Source organism: Hydra vulgaris, chromosome 04, assembly GCF_038396675.1.
Source record: "Hydra vulgaris chromosome 04, alternate assembly HydraT2T_AEP".
NCBI lineage: Eukaryota > Metazoa > Cnidaria > Hydrozoa > Anthoathecata > Hydridae > Hydra > Hydra vulgaris.
This window is the reverse complement of record NC_088923.1, coordinates 26,677,501-26,698,631: the sequence shown is the minus strand read 5'-3', so window position 1 is coordinate 26,698,631 and position 21,131 is coordinate 26,677,501. Positions and strand designations below refer to the sequence as shown.

Below are 21,131 nucleotides of genomic sequence, written 5' to 3'. Positions count from 1 at the left end.
TTCTTCTAGCCCCGGCTATCAACCACTGCTAAATCTTATAATTTTGCCAGGGCCTGGTTTGCAAAAAGACTCATTTTTAGCCGGGCCTGGGGCCATGGTCACTTACTATCTTGGTCATCTCTTAAAGATTCTTTTTTAATATTAACTTACATCTTTTTTAGAAATCAAATCTCTTTTTTCATTGATTGATTCTTTTCGACCTTTAATAAGATAAGTATTGATATTTTTTAAGTAATCACATCGTTCACCACCATGTCCTTCTTCAACCTCATAAGAATCTTTAATCAATTCATAAGTCATTTGTGAGACATGTACCCGACTTCACCAAAAAAAAAATTGTAATATTTAATTTTGCATAATAATTTTTCATTATAAAATTTATTTAAATAAATTTGTATTTATCATATTTGATATATAATTGTATTAATGTTTAAACAAAAGGAAAAAAATGTTGGTGACAGAGGCTTGATAAACGACTGAATAAAATCTAAATTAATGGCTTTAAATTAGTATAATATTTTTCTTATAATTTATCTATGCTAATTTACTCTTACTTATTGTGACTTTAGTTAAAAGAGTGTGCACCCATTGAGGTGCATACTCTCCTAATTAAAGTTTAGTTGTTTAAACTAAATGATGTTTGAAACTAAATAATGTCTGAAACAAAATGATGTTTGAAACTAAAATGATGTTTGAAACTAAATGATATTTGAAATTAAATGATGTTTGAAATTAAATGATGTTTGAAACTAAAATTTATTATTTATTACTTTAAATTCAAGAGAATTTTTATTTTCATTTTTAAAATCAAAATTAAATTAATTTTACTTTACAAGCACTATGACTTTTTGTAAAGATATTTCGACTTCAAAAATCAAAAGTGTCTGCAAAAGAATTTTTGCAAGTGAAAGTCACAATTTACATTTGAGCGGCACATTATCAAAAGTGAATTTTGTAAAGGTCTTTGTTAATATCATAAACAAGATTTTGAAAATTTCTTAAATTATTGTTTACCCAGGCAAACCACCAGATTCCATTTTATTTGCTAATGTAACATCATCTGACCATACATCGTACTGCCACTTTCGTAAACCAAGAATACCAGCAAGCACATGACCTGAATGAATTCCAACTCGCATGTCCAAGCATTGAACCTTAGTTTTGTTTCTCACACATCTAAAATTTCATATCCTTTAATATCCTTTCCAAAATATATATTTTTTAAATTTTGCATCAATTATTTTTATGAATACAAAATAATCAAAAATAATTTGATTATTTTTATAATAACTGTTTATAAAATGTAAAAAATTTCACTGAATACAAAATTAAAGTAGAAAAAAAAACATACACAATTTGATCAACCATTTCCAATCCCATTTCTACTGAATATTCACCATGATTCATGAGTTTTAGGTTGGCTTCATCTTTTTCATTGGCAATTCCACTGATGCAGTAATAACAATCTCCAAGAATTTTGATTCTTTGACATGAATGACGCTGATAATATTAAAAATTCAAAAATCATATTAATAATTTTAATAACTTTATTTGTGTGATAAAACAAAGAATATAAGAAATAAAAAATTTTATATTTAAATATAAAAAACGAGTATTCATATTAATGTTAATTATATTATTATATTAATGTTATAAATGTTTATACATATTAATTTTATTTAATATGTTAATATTTTTTATTTATTTATTACACAATCACCATATCATCAAAAATAATAAAAAATAAAATAATAAAAATAAATAATCATTGCTGATATATGGAGTACTCAAAAAAAGATGAGTTCTCTAACACTTAGCTCTAGATTAAAAATTATAATGAAGTTCAGCAGGATTGTCTACAATTTATTGCAGTCATCAGTAATTTATTGCAGTCATAAGTAATTTATTGCAATCATCAGTAATTTATTGCAGTGAATTGCCATTTTGTTTAAAATATAGATTACCTAGTCTATATTTCAAACTTTTGAATGTAAAATTAAAATTTTTATTGTTTATTTTGAAAATATTTTTACAAAATGGGAACAATAATTGAGCATGATGTTTTATTTTATAACAGTTTGTGGAGTATGCTTTTTATTTTGTAACATTTTAAAATATTTTCAGTTTTCAAATATATAAAAAATGCATCTAAGACATTAAAAGTAATTAAAAAAACCATTTATGAAAAAAGTTGCATACTTTGCAAAAAAAAAAGTTGCATACTTTGCAAAAAAAAAAGTTGCATACCTTGCAAAAAAAAAAGGTTGCATACTTTTCAATATAAAAAAGTTGAATAATTTGCAAAAAAAAAGTTGCATACTTTGCAAAAAAAAAAAGTTGCATACTTTGCATACTTTTTAACATTACAAAACGCTTTCGTATCTAAAGAACTTATGATGACTTACTTTCAAATTAGTAAAAGATGACTTTCAAATTAGTAAAAGGAATTAGTAAATTATTTCCATTAAAAAAAAAGTTTCTTTTATTTTATATTATGTACATCATAATCATGCTTTGTTTAAGAGAGATCTGATTCAAAAGTGACTGCCTGTTCCAAGCGATTGAAAAGTGAAGACTTTTTGACAAGGCAGGAGTAGAAAAATATTACACTTTTAATTTTCCAATAGTCTCTAGGAACTTCTGAGATAAAATACAAGATTTAGTAAACGTATAACTGAAGATTTAAAAAGGTGTAAGTTGTATAAAAAAAAGAAAAAATGAAGATAGGTAAGAGTTATAAGGTTTTTTTGATGTTCAAAATGTTAAAAATATCAAATTAAAAACCAAAGGATCATGAATTGATAGATATAAAAAATAATTTCAATATAAATTTGTAGAAATATTTAATAGATTTTTTTTTAAATTCAGAGATTGAATTAAGAGATTTTAGATCAGGAGGTAGTTTATTCCACGAGCTAATACATTCATATTTAATGGATTTATTTCTATATTTAGCAGAGCGGTGTTTTGGAATAACTAAGTTTAAGCTACTGATGGAATGAAGAGGATAGTGACAGTTTGTACTTGTAAAAAAATTGTTGAATGATAGGGGAAGGTTTTTGTGATGTTTTTGCACAAATTGGCAGATATGCATATCTTAGATAGGACCCAAAAATAGTATGATATATATTTAACAGTTGATAGATTTACAGCGGACTTTGGCAAGCATTCCATTAGACTTTGGCTAGCATTCCATTGCTGAGTTTTATTGCTAAGTCATTTAGATAGCTTTCAAAAGAAAGTTAAGAATTAATTTTAATCCCAAGATATTTAATAGAGTCTGAAGGATAATTCTTTTGTCCGCTTAGTCTGAAATTTATGTGCCTAATAATTGGTGCCAAATTTGGATTTAAAGATAATCAGCTCTGTTTTGTTAGAATAGAGAAAGTTTATTAGAATGAAGCCACTTAACTAGATTTCCAAGATTGTGATTAATATATTTGTTGATTTTTTTAAGTGTTTGTCAACCAGTAGTATGTAAGCATCTTCAGCAAAATGGTATATAGTTTCAAATTTAAAAGAAGTTTTTAAGTCATTAATAAAATAAAGAAAGTAAAGTGGTCCTAAAACTGAACCTTGTGGGAAGCCATTTGAGTGATTCTTTTTAAATCAGATTTAGTCCCCATAATGAAAACAAACTGCTTTGGAGATATGAAGTAAACCATTTTAGTGGGATGCCTCTGATTTCCTAGTATTCCAATTTTGTGAGAAGGATGGAGTGGTCCACAGTACCAAAAACTTTTCGAAAATCTATAAACATCCCACATGCAAAGTGCTTATCTAGGGCTCTTCTAATCTTCTCAGTAATTTCAATAAGTGTAATGTTTGCTTCAAAATCCATATTAATGTTGGTACAGGCATTTAAATTTTTCAAGAAAATGGTATAGCCTGTTATGCAAAGTCTTTTCAAAAAGTTTGTTGGAAAAAAGGGAAAAGGGTCAATAGTTAGAAAAGTCTAGTAAAAAGCCTTTTTTATAAATTGGAATGACTTTAGCTACTATGAAAATTTCAGAGAATTTTCAAAGAGCCACTTTAAAAAGATTTATCATAATGCAAAGAGGTTTATATATATGAAATACAAGATTTCATGACCTGATAATAGGGGATTTTAGTGTTAGACAAAACTTTTTTACAATGTCTTCTAACAATAGTAAACAGATGTTTTCTAAAGAATTGATATATATATATATATACATATATATATATATATATATATATATATATATATATATATATATATATATATATATATATATATATATATATATATATATATACATATATTTTTTTTTTTACATTATCGCTTTCAATAAGGCTGCAAGCAACCACTATAAGAGTCGGAAGTTACTGGAAGAGAAAAGATGAAGTTTGTAGAGCAAGGTAACCATTGACAGATGACTTAAAAGATTGTAATTTGAATGAATCAAGAAAGCAAGATGAAGGAAGCGAATTCCAAAGACCTGTTCAAGGAAAAAAACCAGACAACTAAGGGCTTTTGAAGCACTTAGGAATAGTCACAGAAAAAGGATGAGATTTAATTGAGTGACAAGTAACATGAGAATTAATTTTAGTAGATGGCACAAGAGATGCTAGCTCTTTAGAGCAGTGCCCATTATAGTATTTGTAGAAAAGAGAAAGAGAAGCAACACTACAACAATGTGATAATGGTTGGAGGTTGGCTGCAAGATTAGATCCAACTATGTTTACAATTTTTAATGTATCTTCTAATGATGTTAGGGCATCATTAGAAGATCCGCCCAGATATGGCAACAGTATTTTATACAAGGCCAGATTTGAGATTTACAGAGACAAAAAATGGAATCCGGAGTAAGAAAGTGTCAAGCTTGATAAAATGATGCAACCTTAGCAGACGCTAATTTTGCAACTAATTTAATATATGTTTTTCAAGAAAGATCGGAAGTAAGAGTTAATTCTAGAAGATGAAGGGTAGATGACTCATCGAGTACATTACCGTTCATAAATATAGGAAGATCTAAATTATTGCGATAACAATTGGCTGAAAAAAATTGAGTTTTATCTGGATTAAAGTTCATCAGCCACTGTGAGTTCCATGCTGTAGCAGGAGTGAGATCTTTTTAAAGCTCAGATGCCCTCTCTAAGCAATCAGAGAGTGTTGGCTTCTTATCATGACAAGAATAAATGGTAGTATCATCAGCAAACAATGCCACCTTAGATGTCAGAATATCTGGAAGATCGTTAGTGTAAATTAAAAAGAGTTTAGGGGCAAGGATTGAACCTTGAAGAACCCCTGAAGTTACAAGATATAAAGAAGAAGGCTGTCCATCGAGGACAACTTTTATACTACGATTGGAAAGGAAGGACTTAATAATCTTAAAGATGTTACCAGATACACCATAAGAAGAAAGCTTATGGAGAAGACCAGCATGACAAACTATATCAAAAGCTTTAGAAATGTCAAGAGCGATAGCCTTAACCTCTCCACCTCTGTCTAATGCACAATAAAACCTATCGGTTATAACCTGCATGCTGGAAAACAAGACTCTGATAAGCATTTGTTAAATAGTTTTGAAAGTAAAGATGACAGCTCCAGAAAACACTTCTGTAAGACTAAAACAGGTATGTTGTCTGGACCACAAGTTGCAACTAGTGGAATCAAAAGATGATATTGATAAAAAGTTCTTAGCAAATGATTCAGCTTTGTCTTTAGGTGAGGTGACAAAGTCTGAACCATACAAGAGAGGTGGAATAACAGATTTGCCCTTATTATTGATACTGTTGAAGATTCTCCAGAAGTCATGAGAGCATAATTTTTGTGATGCTTTTGAGTTAGACAAAACATTTTTACAATGGTTTCTAGCAATAGTAAACAAACATCTGTTTTCTGGAGAATTATTTTGCTGATAAAAATGGATGTAACAGTTTCGTTACATTCATTCTTATCAGCAAAATCATTTTAATTGGAAATTGCAGCAGCTCAATGTGAGGAAAACCATGGAGAAGAGTGAGGCTTGACCTGGAATTGTTGAGAGGGAATAAAAGATTCCATATCTCAACAAAGCCCGAATCCACGAAGTTATGTAAGAAGCACATTTGTCAGCAGGAAGACGAAAGAAAATCACGGAAAGAGTCCCAGTCAGCTTTAAGGTAGTTGTAAGAGGTATGATGATAGGGTGATTCTGATAATAAAGAAGAATGAGATAATAGTTTAAGAGAGATCAAACCATGATCAGAAGCATCTAAGGGTGAATGTGGAGAAACTGAGCACTGACTAGGATCAGAAACAAGACATAGGTCGAGTAGAAAAGCTAAATGATTCGAGTCGCCTGGAAAGTGAGTTGGAAAGTTGAATATTTGAGTTAAAGATTGAGAAAGGCAAAAGAAAGAGGGCCTTAATGCCAGTAGAGTCACTGACACTAGAGCCAAGCCATTCAGTGTGATGAGCATTAAATTCTTCAACAATAATGATATTGGCTGATGGATAAAGAGAGAGGGTTTGGTCAATTTGATCAGAAATAACATTGAAAAGTGCAGTCTTGAGATGAAGGAGAGTGATATAGAACAAAGAGAAAGACGACAGAGTGAAGTGGTGCTAAACAAAAGCACATAAAAGAATAATCTGTGGATCCAATGTGACTATTGGAGTCTTCACGAATTAAAGGAAAATAACCATCAACACTAAGATCACAGGATGAGACAGCTGAACTCAAATTAGTCTTACAAAGAGCAAGTAGGTCTGGCAAACTTTGCAAGAGATAAGACTCAACAGAAGAAAAGTTACGTCAAAGACCAAGAATATAAGTGAATGATAGGTTTAGAGAACTTGGTGATGACAATGGTTTTTTGTATTTTATAGTCTTTGGTACTTTATTCATTTTTAAATTTGTTAAAGAACTCAACTCAAAGCATAGATAGTACTCAGTACACTACTTAAAAGTCCAAGCAATTGCCTCATTACTATTAATAAACTCTAAGCTGTAACAAAAGGCTCCAAATGCGGCCTCAACAATGCACACCAAAAGTACGAACAGGGACACCATTCATGCGCAACATGGCACTGTTAGTACTCTAATATTTTTCAGCTGTTGATGGAATCAGCCTCTCAAAGCGCTATCACAGAGTTCGGGAAACCTGACTACCAGCTGGCCTCAGAAACATAAAACTGAGTTTTAGAGCTGTAGCCTTATTAGGAGATAATATAATGAGTCTCTGTTTTAATGTCTTGCCTAGACATAAAAACAGAGACACAAGCAAAACCCATGCATTGAGTCAAGAAGATCCAGCATTTAACATCCTAAACTAGAAACAATGTATTAAAAAATACATTTGCACTAGCCTAATAGATGAAGAAGGGATGCGAGGCTGGTCAACATATAGAATCTGTTTACCCTTTAAGTCTTTGCCTAGGAGGCCTTCTACAAGACGGTAGCTGGATGCATTTAATATCTGCCCCAGATGAATATTTTTATCGCAACACTATCTCTTGCCTTTACTCAACCAAGAGCCCCAATTTAAGAGTTATTTTAAGTCAGAGTTGACTTCTCCTAGCCTTTGTTTAAAAAAGCGTATCCTACAAAGCAGCAGGACATGAAGCAGGTTTTACTGGGTTACATAATACCAGTAGCAGAATAACTTAACCTGACAGACATATTGTACTTCATTAAATATTATATATATATAAATATATATATATTATATTTTATAAATACTTCATATATACAATAATTGATATATATATTTACAATCCTGTATGTAATGTATGTATTTATTTTGCTTTTAATATATACAGCTAGATCAAAAAAATTTAAAAATGTATTATGCTCAGGGGTGGATTTGAGTCTTCAGAAACGACACTGATAGCTGCACACTAAACCAATGAGCTATCAAAGATTAACATTTAAGCAAAAAACTATTTTATAAATCTCTGATAAGCTCTACGTATGCAGAAAAGGTGTGCATATTAATTTTTTTTTGTTCTTAAAAAAAAAAATGCACTCTAGGGTAGACATTTTTTGAATCTGTTGTGGCCATACTTCTATAACCTGAGAAATGTTGAGTAATTGATAAAAAACTGAAAAAATAATAAATAAATTGATAAAGTAATTGATAAAAAACTGACAAAAATAAATAAAACAAACTATAAATTATACTTAGTATTTAAAAACTACATGTCACCTAAGTGGATCAATAAAAGTAATTATTTTCTGCAAGTTAGTTAAATGCTTCAAAGGTCATTCTTTCTAATAAATTTCACATTTGCATAATCCAATTTTTTTGAATTTTTTTGAAAAAGATCTTCAATCAATTTAATAGCATGTTCAGCAATGATGTTTGTCATTGGAATATGAAATGTACTATCTACATTGCTCCAGTGTTTCATGAAGCTCTTTAAAGCAGCAGTACACTTAAGTTCAGTCAATGCATCTAGCATATGGTCATATGATTTATTGTCAAATAATTGTTTGCTGAACTAAATCCACAGATTTGCAATAAAGATTGCTGCACTTTTAAGATCACGCCTCCATGTTGGTATGAAAATTGGCAATAACAACATATGATGCTCTAGAATTCCATCTTGCGCTGTGCAATAGAGGAAGCCATTTAATTTTTGGTAATCTTTTATGATTCTTGAAGTAACAAAAAGCTTTGCATAACTCATAAAGAAATTTGAAGTCATCTTGCCATCCTTGGTTTATGTAATAATTAGGCTCAGCTTCATATGTATAATTTTTTTGAAGATTTTCATAACTTTTGGTTAAATCCTTTACAAATTTATAATCAAAACCAGGAGTTATTGATTTATAATTTACAAAATGATCCAAAACATATTTAAAAGGAGATCCAGTATATGATGCAGACATCCTAAATATTGTGGTTTAGTAAAGTCTCTGGTTTCCATTTCATTTTGTATTCTTACAACTATTAAATTTAATTTTCCTGTGTTTACTGCTGTTGTGTCACATATAATCATTGTAATACATTTCCATGCATCAAAATCATTTAGTAATTTTTTTTTAAGCTTCAAAAATAATATGGGATTTTCCATTGTCTTGTCTTGTTTATTTTTTTTCCATCAAAATGTAGGCAGAAATATTCTTCTTGTACTATTTTATTAATAATTTTCTTCTTTCTTTCCCCTTGCCTTATAGTTGATCTCCTTATTCCTGTCTGACTTGAAGTTTCTATTTCAATACCTTTTTCATATAACTTCTTACAGATTCTAGCTGATTTATTTGTACTTTAAAATTCAGTTAATGGTTCTATTGTATACTCTCTTTCTTGATTTTTTAATTTCCACTGGTTTGTAATTGTCTCGTGAATCTATATCTGAACCGCTATCTTCTGATGCAGTTGAACTGCTAACTGGATATTATTTACTTTGCTTGTTGAAGTTGTACTGTTGCATAACAAACTCTGACTTTTGAAGGGTGTAACGACACTTGTATGTTAGTACTGTGACCAACTTCTCCTGAACTTAATAATTGTATGTTATAAAATTTTTTATCCTCCAGACTAAGCTACTTAATATTGGTGATATCAAAAAGATCTCCAGAGCATTCCTCCTTTTTGCCAGGCTTTTTAAGATACTTGTCATGTTTTTCTATAATCTTTTCAATTTTTCTTCCAACTGATTTTTTAGAAATCCTTAGAAAGTTGAGTTTGTTCCATAATTTACTTATTTCGACAGCAACTAACTTTACTCTTTCACTTTGGCTTTTTTCAATTGATGCCAGGCAGTTGAACGTCCAATAATAAAAGTTTTTTTTAGCATTCTATTAAATGAATGGTTTTTCAATAAAAGGCAGACCAATTCTTATACGTTTTTCAAATGAAATTTTTTGTTCATACTCTTGAATATTTTTCAACAATAGTTTTGCTATTTATTTGACATATTAAAAAAATATAAAATGCATGGATAATATATGTTAATAATATTCTATGTTTTAATGTTTTTTTATAAAAATACTTTTCTTTAAAAATTTACTGCATTAAATAAAAAATTAACTAAAAAGACATTGAAATGCAAAAAATACATAATAATTGGGGGGCTTAATGATAAGATTGGGGGGGCTTAATGATAAGATGGGGGGCTTAATGATAAGATGAATTTTGTCTTCTTCAAACCCCAGTCATGTAAATATTTGTTTTTATAAATTACGAGTGTAAATTATTTTCAATCGGCAAATACAATACTAAAAAAAAAAAAAAAAAAAAAAAAAATGATTAAGACATAAAACACATAAGTACTAACTATTTTCTGTATTTGTTTAATATTTCAGTTCAGAGCAACATATTGCACAGAAAATAGTTTTGTTTTATGCTTTATATCTTATTTAAAATCAAATACTTCAACAATAGTCATAAAAACAACACAATAATTTTAATAACATAACTTAATTGTGTGTGGGTGAGGACATTTTTTAACTATATTTGATATTACTATTAAATTTTAATATTAACTATCAATTTCTCAGGTTTTTAAACTATGGCCAATTAAAACTGTAAAATAAGTTAAAAAAATCATAATCCTTGCACACTTTTTCTTTGCTCTTATTAAATACAAAATTTGGTTTTATACTTGTTGCAAGTATATACTTGTAATGTTAATGTTACAAGAATATATACATAACAAGCGTCATTTATTGCGCCATGAAATATTTCTTTAGACGAGCATTGTCTTTGGGTTTTCACACTAGCTATCCATTTATTTATTAACAACATTACTTATTTGATAAATTATAATTATAATTATGATAAATCCATTTATTTATTAACATTACTAACAACATTACTTATTTGATAAAAAATTTGACAAAGAGCTATAAAAGTTTTTCTCCTTATGAAAAATATTTTATATTTTCTTATTGTAATAGAATGCAGGCATTTTAAGAATTATTACAACAATTAAAAGTTCAATAAAAGCGAATAAAACAATAAAAGCGAATAATATATTAAAGAAATCAATATATAAAAGATATAATTCATTACATAAAACAAAAGTTATTATGCAACAATTTTTTATCAGTTAAATAATTTTATATTTTATTAATACTTAAAGTGTTACAATTTTATATTTATCAAACAGTCCAATATAATCAAAAACATTTGCATCTTATTCGGTGCTCTTTTTTATTATTATTTCATTTTTTTGCAACAACTTTTAAAAAGCATTGCAATTTATTATCAATTAATTGTTAATTAATTGTAACAAATAAGTTAATTTTTTTTTATTCTTCTTACCAAGGCCTATATATATACAGTACTGTGAATAAGTTTCAGACCACTTGTACAATTAGACGTATTTACAATTTTTTTCCTATGTAATTTTTTTAAAGCGTACTTAAGTTTAATAATATATAAGAAAAGTTGAAAGAATATATTTTGAATAAATAAATGAAATTGAGGAAACATGAGTGATTTGTTTGTTTATTTATTAAATCGATGTGTCATAACAACTACATCCAAAACAAGATATTCGAAGAATGCTGTTAGAGAAATCATTAAAAAGTTAAGAGAAACTGGCTCCCTTGCATATGGAAAGAAAAGTGGTTGACCTCCTAAGCTAACAAATGATGACAATAAATATTTAAAAACCCTATCTTTAAGAAATACAAAAAAAGCATCAACCGAGCTGGCAAAAGACATTAACACAGCAACTGGGAAAAATATCAGCTCTTCTTTTATTCGACGGCACCTACTTAAATTGGGATTAAGACGGTATGTTCCAATTCAAAAACCATTATTCCGGTGTGCCAATAAAGAAAAATGACTTAAATATGCAAAACAACACAAAGATTGGGCCCACAAAATGTTTAATTGGGTTCTGTACACCGATGAGTCCAAATTCAAAATTTTTGAAACAAAAGGACGCCAGTATGTTTGAAGAAGAACTAAAGAAGCCTATCAGCCCGAGTGTTTAAACCCTACTATTAAACACAGAGGAGGCTCTTTACAAGTTTGGGGCTGCTTATCTTCATCTGGAGTAGGTGACTTGATCAAAATAGAGGGGTGACTCACCGGGGAACATTATGTGGATATCCTAAGGCACCATGGTGTATCATCCGGAATGAGACTAATAGGTCATAATTTTATTCTGCAACAGGACAATGACCCAAAAAATTGTTCACGAGTGGCAAAAAATTATTTAAATGAAGTGGCAGAGGAAGGAGTACTGGAATTGATGACCTGGCCTTCCCAGAGTCCAGTTTTGAATATAATTGAGTATATTTGGGATTACCTGGACAGAAAGAAGGTCGAACATGCTCCCTGAAATGCTGAAGAATGTTTTGAAGTATTTCAAAGAGAATGGCAAAACATACCCTAGGATTTTATAGCTAATTTGTATGAATCTATTCCCCGGCGAATATCAGCTGGGATTGAGGCAAAAAGAGGACAATATTAAATATTAAGAGTTTTTAATGAAGTTTGACATTAAAAAGTTTGTAATTGTTCCATATTTTGTGTGAAATACATTTGGTTTAATAAGTTTATAATTTAGAACTACAAACTTAAATATTAGAATATATATATATATATATATATATATATATATATATATATATATATTATATATATATATATATATATATATATATTTTATGTATACATATATATACAAATATATATATATATACTATATATATGTGTGTATATATATACATGTATATATACATATACTTATGTATATATATACATATATATATATATATGTATATATATACATATGTATATATTTATGTATATATATATATATTTATATATATATATATATTTATATATATATATATATATATATATATATATATATATATATATATGTATATATATATATATATATACGTAAATATATATATGTATATATATATATATATATTTTTTATATGTATATTTATATACGCATGTATATATTTATATATATATATATATGCATATATATATACATATATATATGTATATTTATATATATATATATATATATATATATATATATATATATATATATATATATATATATATATATATATGTACATATATATATATATATATATTATATGTATATATATATATAAATATATATATACATATATATATACATATATATATATGTGTGTATATATATATATATGTGTATGTATATACATGTATATATACATACATATATATATATATATATATATATATATATATATATATATATATATATATATATAAATATATATATATATATATATATAAATATGTATATATATTTATGTATATATGTATATATTTTTATGTATATGTATATATTTTTTTTATTTTATTTTATAAATCTTTATTTAAAATTGAATAGCATTACAAGTAATGAATTGTACAATTTTATCTGTCCTTTAATATTAATAGTTTGCTAGGAATACAGGGGAGGAACATATTCATACATTGGAAAGGCAGTCGAGCTTCCAATATTGCTTGGGAGGTGGAGGTCACTGACGCCATCACGAAGGATACGGAGATATTTTTGAATAAAAGTTTTTTGGTAAGTAGTTTTTGCAGTGTTAAGAGCATACGGGAATCTATTAGGGTTTCTGCTGTTGGTTTGAGTTAATTTAGTGGTTATAGGATGGTATGGGTCTGCAAGGATCTTTTTAAGTATATTAATACAGATTATGTCCAGTAACTCTTTAATGTCAAAAATAATATTGAAGCTGCTTGAATTGGTTACATCAATTCCAATAGTTTGCAGGGCATTTTTATGAAAATGTTGGATCTCTCTTTTTGCAGCAGCACTGCACTAAGTGAGAATAGGAGCACTATATATCAAGTGGCTAATAGCGTAAGATCGGTAGACCTGTAAAAGGTTTGGCTAAGTGTGTCCAATTTGCTTAAGACGTTTGAGCAGATATGGGACTGATTTTATATTGTTGTGAACTTTTGTTGATTGTTCATCCCAATCAATATTCTCATTGAGCATGATTCCAAGGTATTTGTGGCTGCTGACTATTTCAAGTTCAGTATTATTGAGTACAATGGATGGTAAAGCTTGAATTTCGGAGCATCTGGGAATAGTTCTTATGATTTTACATTTCGGGCCATTAAGTTTCATTCCGCTTACATTAGACCAAAGAGCTACGCCATCAACAATGGATTATATATATATACATATATATATATATATAAATATATATATATATATATATATATATATATATGTATATATATGTATATATATATATTTGTATTTATATATATATACATTCATATATATATACATATATATATATATATACATACATATATATATATATTTATATTTATATATATATACATTCATATATATACATATATATATATACATACATATATATATATATATGTATATTTATATATATATGTATATATATATATTTATATTTATATATATATACATTCATATATATATACATATATATATACATACATATATATATATATATGTATATTTATATATATATGTATATTTATATATATATGTATATATATATATATATGTACATATATATATATATATATATATATATATATATATATATATATATATATATATATATAATATATATTATATATATATATATATATATATATATATATATATATATATATATATATATACAAAAATTGTTAAAATAAAATTTTAAATTTTCTCATGTTATAAATATTTTATACACAAAGATTCCATATACTGCCCACAAACTCAACTTATGCTAAGACATTTACGCTTACAGATGTTTGTATATAATGCTTTACAAATGGGGAAACTAAGAAGATGACATAATTTTAGCAAACAGAAACTATCAAGAGAGGGGAGAGTCATAGCATACCTAAAAACAAAATTTCAAATTTTCCACTTGTATGGGGCAAAATTTTTTTTTCGTTTTTTCAATCTTCTTAATATTTTTAAATACAATAACTTAAATACAAATACTCAAAACAAAACAGTTTTAGCAAAGTGTTGTAATTATTTAGCAAGTTTTGTAATTATTAGAAAGGTTTTCTTATTTTACACACAATCCTGTATATAACGTTATATAAGACAGGGTCTTAGCCAGCCCACCCCATATACTGCAGAATTCCCAATGGGTTTAAAATTCCTAAAATTCAATGACCTTTTTTTTCTCTCGTTTGAATAGGACAATTTCAATAAAAATTCCCCATATTTTGTAAAACAATAACAATAAATATTTTCAATATCACAAAAATGCTGTAAAAAATATCAAATTATCCTTTCAAATTTTTTCTTTATTATTAAGTATCAGAGCACAATTTTTTTTCCAGGCCATCTGCAGCTTCTTAGGACTAATTACTTGAGCGCATTGATAATATAAGTATCTTTATTATAGCAATAAATTTCTCCCTTTGATGTTTTTAGAAATTTTAAGTAGTATTTTTATTGACTTCAATTAAATCGACTAAAAGTCAAATAATCAAAAATACAAATTAGTTAGCTTTGAAAAATTGTCAATTTAATCAACTATGGACTTCCTACTAATTGACTAAAAGTTTATATCTTTTATACCTTTTCATTCAATTTAACTTTTCAATATTTAGTTTTTGTTTGTTCATTTAATAACAATAGTATGTACTATTATAACTATTACCTAGTTTTTTGTTTACTCTCCAGGGCCACTCCAAGCTGGTTTGGGGCCTTGAAGCAAAAACTAAATTGTGAAGCTTCAAAAGCTATGTCATCTATACAATCATATTGTAAATATGATTGTAATGATTTTTTGATATATAGCCACTGTGTCACGAAATGACTTTTAATTCAAACCACTTTTCCAGAGAAAAATCTTTGGGAGTATGATAGTACAAGTATGTAGGAGTACATTAGAGTTAGTTTTGAAATCTTTCATCATCGTCAGTGAAAGAAAAACTGATTTGAACTTTCAATTTTATTGCTCTGAACAAATGAGCTACATTTTCTATTGAAAACATTTGAAACATGTTCTAATATATTTATTCTAAAAACAAGCAGTGTACTTACAACTTAGAAACAACAACAAACAAAAAATTATTCAATTTCTTCAGAAAATTAAAAAAAATCAGATTCTAGCTAGGTGGTTCGAGCAACTTAAAAAAAAGGATTACTTTTATTAAATATAATTCTTAAAAACTGATGTTAAAAGTTAATTTCTTACATATGATATGTTATAATATTCATAATAATGTTATGATATATATTAATTCTTACAAAGAATGCTTGCTGTTTTAATCAATCAGTTTAGAAGGTTCTTGGGGTAGTTAAGATAATTACTTTTGAACTGTTGCCAGCGATGGTTGAAGTTATGATGAGTGATTCTGTTGCTTGCTTTTAATAGATGCCCAGTAAGTGGTTGTTGCGATCAATAAACTGTGTTACATGAAAAAAAAAAAGCATGCGCTTGGGAGTGACACTTGTGTTTGGAAGCTTGAGGTAGGAACCCTTGAATTCTTCAATGAAGATGGAATAATTGTCTTAAGGAACATTTCCAATGGAGACATGAACAATTGCATCAAACTTTCTGAATGTATCAACCAATGGAAATAATAAAAAGCAAGTATACTTTTCCACAAGTTGTTGAAGCAAGTCAACATTTAAAAGCTTTCTGCACTCATTGCCTGCAAACTACCCTCCGTGAAAAGGTTGTTGTTGAAAGTTCATCATTTTTGTCCACTCTGGTACATTTTTCCAGAAGTTCAATGGGTGAAATGAAGTCCAAATGTGTGTTCCTTCAGGTAACTTAATAACTGACTTACGCACAACATTTTGAAAGTCCCCATTCAAACTGATTATACAGGCTTGGAAGCCTGTATAATCAGTTTGAATGGAGCTAATTTTTTTCATTTTTTTAATTTAAATTCACCTCTTCAACGCCATGAAGGTCACTGCAACCGAGGAGGCTACTTTAGTTGTGGTTACAATGCTCTCTTAACTCAATAACTCCAAAACACAAACATTGACGAACAAGGCCGCTGCGCCGAAATACAAGTTGAGTGCGGTACTACCAGGGACATGGTGGGGATCGAACTCCGATCTTCTCACTTATAGGTGAGCGCTCTACCACTACACCGCTACCCCATGTTCAGAGCTAACCACTCTGATTAAGATTCTTTAACTCAATGTCACACCAGGTACAAGGGTGTGCACTTGGGTGAAACTGCAAACCACAAATAATGTTTGCAAGCTTAATGTCACATGACAACACAAAAGGCAATCTATTAAGGCTCAATTTGTCCATGATCTGGACAAATTGAGGATCCCCCATCTTACATCAATTCCTACCTTGATAAGTTCATTTGACTGAGGACCTCTGATTTGAACTAAAGTGTTTTCTAGAGCTTCAACATCTATTAATGTACACCAATAGATATTTGGATTATTCTCCAATAGACGCTTGGATGTATCTGAAATTTCTGAGGTGACAAACAACTCAGAAAGATGTTTTCTCAAATTTTTCCCTGAAGTTTTTTTCAAATACTCACTGGAGAGCTACTTTGTTAAGTGTTTGAAAGCCCAGCCTGGTTTTGAACTTGTAGAAGTTGTTGAGCAGTCAAGGTGGATGTAGCAGCTGGAAAAAGCTCTCTTGGTCTTGATGGCCCTGGAAAAAAAGTTGACATCAACATAACAGTTTCTCATATTATAAAGTTTTCTTGTTGTAATAAAATAGTCTCTAAAACAAAAACATATTTATTCTGAAGATCTTTTTAAATAATATTTTAAAAAGATCAAAACATCCATCATTTAATCAGAAAGCGAACTACGAAACTTAGTGACAAATCTAGAAGACGAGGAGAAAACTCTTGTTGCATCCGAGGAAGTTGCTTAAATTCCGTGGATGACTAGTTCAAACATCAAAACTGCTTCTGATTTCAAACCAGTTACTTCATATTCTTTTAACTGATCGGTGAAGGTCTTGACTTTTTTTGGCTTTTTAGCTGCTGATTGATTTTGATTTAAAACTTCTTGAATTTCGGAAAAAAAAGATGTCAATTGTGATGGTTCTCCGTGTTTGCTTTTAGCGCGATCATCTAATTTTGATCGGAGACAATTTTCTTTTGTTGCAAATAGTTGATCAAATAATTTTGCAGCCTAAACTTGAATATCTTTTTTGGAAGTGTAAAAAAATGTGTGGATTATATATTTTTTAAATTGGCATTGTGCAAATAACGACTCAATGATTCCAACATAATGCTTTTACAATTTTCGTGTCTGGAGATTAACGCCTCTGCAAAATTAGAACTAATGTCAGTTTCTACAACCTTTAATTTCTGTACTAACATTTCCATAACAATGTCACACTCCAAAATTGTTGTATTTGGCTTTTCCAAGCGAACTGCAGCGTCAGCAATGACTTCCAATAAGTCAGAGAGCAATTTTAAGAAATCTAAGTCAATTTCATCTAACATGTTTAAGCAGTTTAGTTCTTTGAGTGTTTTTCTTACAGCTTCTAAGCAATCCAAAAATTTTTTAATCATCTGAAAAACACTGTTCCATCTAGTGCGGCTGTCGAGCAACAATCCTTTGTTATGCAAAGATCCATAAATTTCGTTTATTTTTCTTTTAAGAACATCATATCGAAACAATGAATATTTCAAAAACTTAATTAGTATTCAAAGTTTCTAAAGACTTTTTCGATATTTTCTTTATATTCAATCTCATTCTCTGAATAGTCAATAAGAAACTCTCCTTCAGTCTCTCCATCAGTTTCCGCTTCTGTTTCAATATCTGATTCAGTTTTTTTGTTCATAACTTCGTGACAATCTTTTTTAGCAAATCGCAAACACTCGAACGAATTAAATGATTCTAGCAGATCTGATGTGGAAACTTAAATATGGTACCCAATTTCACAACAGAACAATATGTTCTGTACATTTAAATTACAATACGTTCAATACGAACAATACATTCTGAACATTTAAATTGTAGTATCTTCTACCTCTATTGCTACACCATTTGTCACCTGTTAGCCCAAATTTTTCTCGTTTTGCTTTCAATGCAGCCAATTTAGGGATCATTAAATATTTGGCTTCAGCATTAAACATCTTAATTTTTCTGAAATTGTGAATGCTGACTTGGGCAAACTATGCCCATAATTTTTAAAAAGGATTCTTAGTGTTTCAGATTGAGTTATGGACCTAATCGAATATCCATCAAGAGCTGTCAACTTGGCATGAAGATAGTTTAACGACATCTTAGTCAAAACTGGTCTGGATGGTTTTAAATCTATTTTCTAACAACTTTTGACGTGTCCAATTAGGCCGTTTGTGTTGCCTCCTGGACAAGCGATTCTTTTATGACCTTTTTTGCCATCTCTGTATTTCTTATCATTTACCGCAACTTTATCAAAGTAATTCCACACTTCCAAAACCATTTTTCTCTATGAAAGAAAAACTATCAATTTGATTATGACCTCAGATATTTGTTTTTAATTTTATTTTAATTGTGATAAGTTATTACATTTTAGGTTATTAACTAAGTTATTTATTCTAATAGGTAAGTATAATTAAACATTAAGTATTATTACTTGTTATCAGTGATAACATTTCATTACACAATTTTGCCACAATGCACAATGGGCTGGATATTAGACTTATGGTGGACAAAATTATTTTGATTATATGATATACATCACTACTTGTACAAAAAAAAAGTATTATATGTTTAAAACTTACCTTGTTATTTTAAGACCAATTTTTGCATATAATATAAATAATGATCTTGACTAAATATTATTTTTGTAAAGGTAAACTATTGAATAGTTAAAATATATTAACTAATATCACATACGCATAATATTTTAAAAGTTACTGTTTACTATATCTTTGCTTAAAAATTATAAAACTCCTGCTTTTTTGAAAAAAAAAAAAATATTCTATTATGCATTACATTTTATTATACCACAATTGATTTTTGTGGACTTAAAAAAATACTAATATTTAAAAGTTGCTATTATACTCAAAAAAGTTTTTGAAATAGTACAATTGAAAAGTACAAGTATGTTTTATTATTGGGTTTTGAATAAAATAAGCTTTTTTTTTAAGGTTTTTTTCCACCACCACCACATGGCCCACTGTGTATTACCAATTCCTTTGTGATGTAAGTTAGTGTTGTTATTGAACAAAGTGAATATTTACATTTTGAAAACAACAAGAACTATATTAAAAGCAGCATAGAAATAAAAAAAGAATTTAATTATTTTACGAGTAAAAATTGATACTTTCTAAAAACTTTGTCGAAGTTCTATGGAAGTTTCTCGATTTCTCTTGAACTCTGAAACTCTGAAAAACTGAGAAAAACCTGATGAGACGGAGTTCCGAATGGATCCATTGATGACTAAAAGAAAATATTTTTCACCTGGAGTAACTGGAAGATGCCTTTCTATTCCTTGACTAAGACGTACAGTGCCATAGGGTGAAGGAACCCTGTTAGCTATAACAGAAGCAGCTACCCTTTCTACTGCTTTTATTTCTTTTGCTGCAACTTCAAGCAAGCTTTTTCAAAGCATTTCTTTTGTACAATTATGTGGAATCCATCTTGAAATCAGGGGAAAGCATGCTTAACAACGTTTCTCAACAACTAGCTGTTCTTTTGGTTGACTGGTTGTGTTTGTTGTTCCAATCAGCTGAGGGCATCCAAACTTGGCTTTTCCCACATAACAAATCATGCAATCCCATGGTGATTCTTTTGTTGCAGGACAAATCTTTATGCTTTGGTAGTCAGGCAGAGTGGGAAGTTGAACATCTTCACTATTCTATTACATATTCTCTAAGGCCTACTTGACAGTTTTTGCAGATACTAATTGGGATTCTTTGATCTGCAAAGTTGATAGCATGACCAAAAACTTCTTGACAGCATTTAATCATAAAGTCAGTCAGTTACCTGTTAGCTTTTTTCAAAATAGACAGTTTTTCTGTTGTCATCATGAGTTTTTGCTTGATTCAGCATTTAAAATAGTTATGCGCTTGTCTTTAGCTCAAAAACCACAATGAAACTGTTCACAGAAACTTCCCGGAATTTTAATATCAATTAAAAATTGGGGTATGATAGTACAAGTATGTAGGATTTAAAATTCTACTTGTACTATCATATCCTCGAAAGGCTTTTCTTGGGAAAAGAGGTTCGTATTAAAAGCCATTTTGTGACACAGTGATAGCAA

At 28.7% G+C, this 21,131-nt stretch overlaps 1 protein-coding gene across 2 annotated transcripts in view; it reads right to left on the bottom strand.

Moving 5' to 3' along the window:
* Nucleotides 1-21,131, bottom strand: part of LOC101240048 (adenylate cyclase type 2) — a 105,531-nt gene that overhangs the window by 43,019 nt on the left and 41,381 nt on the right. For both annotated transcript variants that reach the window (XM_065795921.1, XM_065795922.1), the window contains 3 exons: nucleotides 1,352-1,500; nucleotides 1,015-1,176; nucleotides 151-319 (listed from right to left, as the gene is read on the bottom strand). In XM_065795921.1, the coding sequence (XP_065651993.1) occupies nucleotides 151-319; nucleotides 1,015-1,176; nucleotides 1,352-1,500 (480 nt within the window). The remainder of the gene's footprint in view (nucleotides 1-150; nucleotides 320-1,014; nucleotides 1,177-1,351; nucleotides 1,501-21,131) is intronic.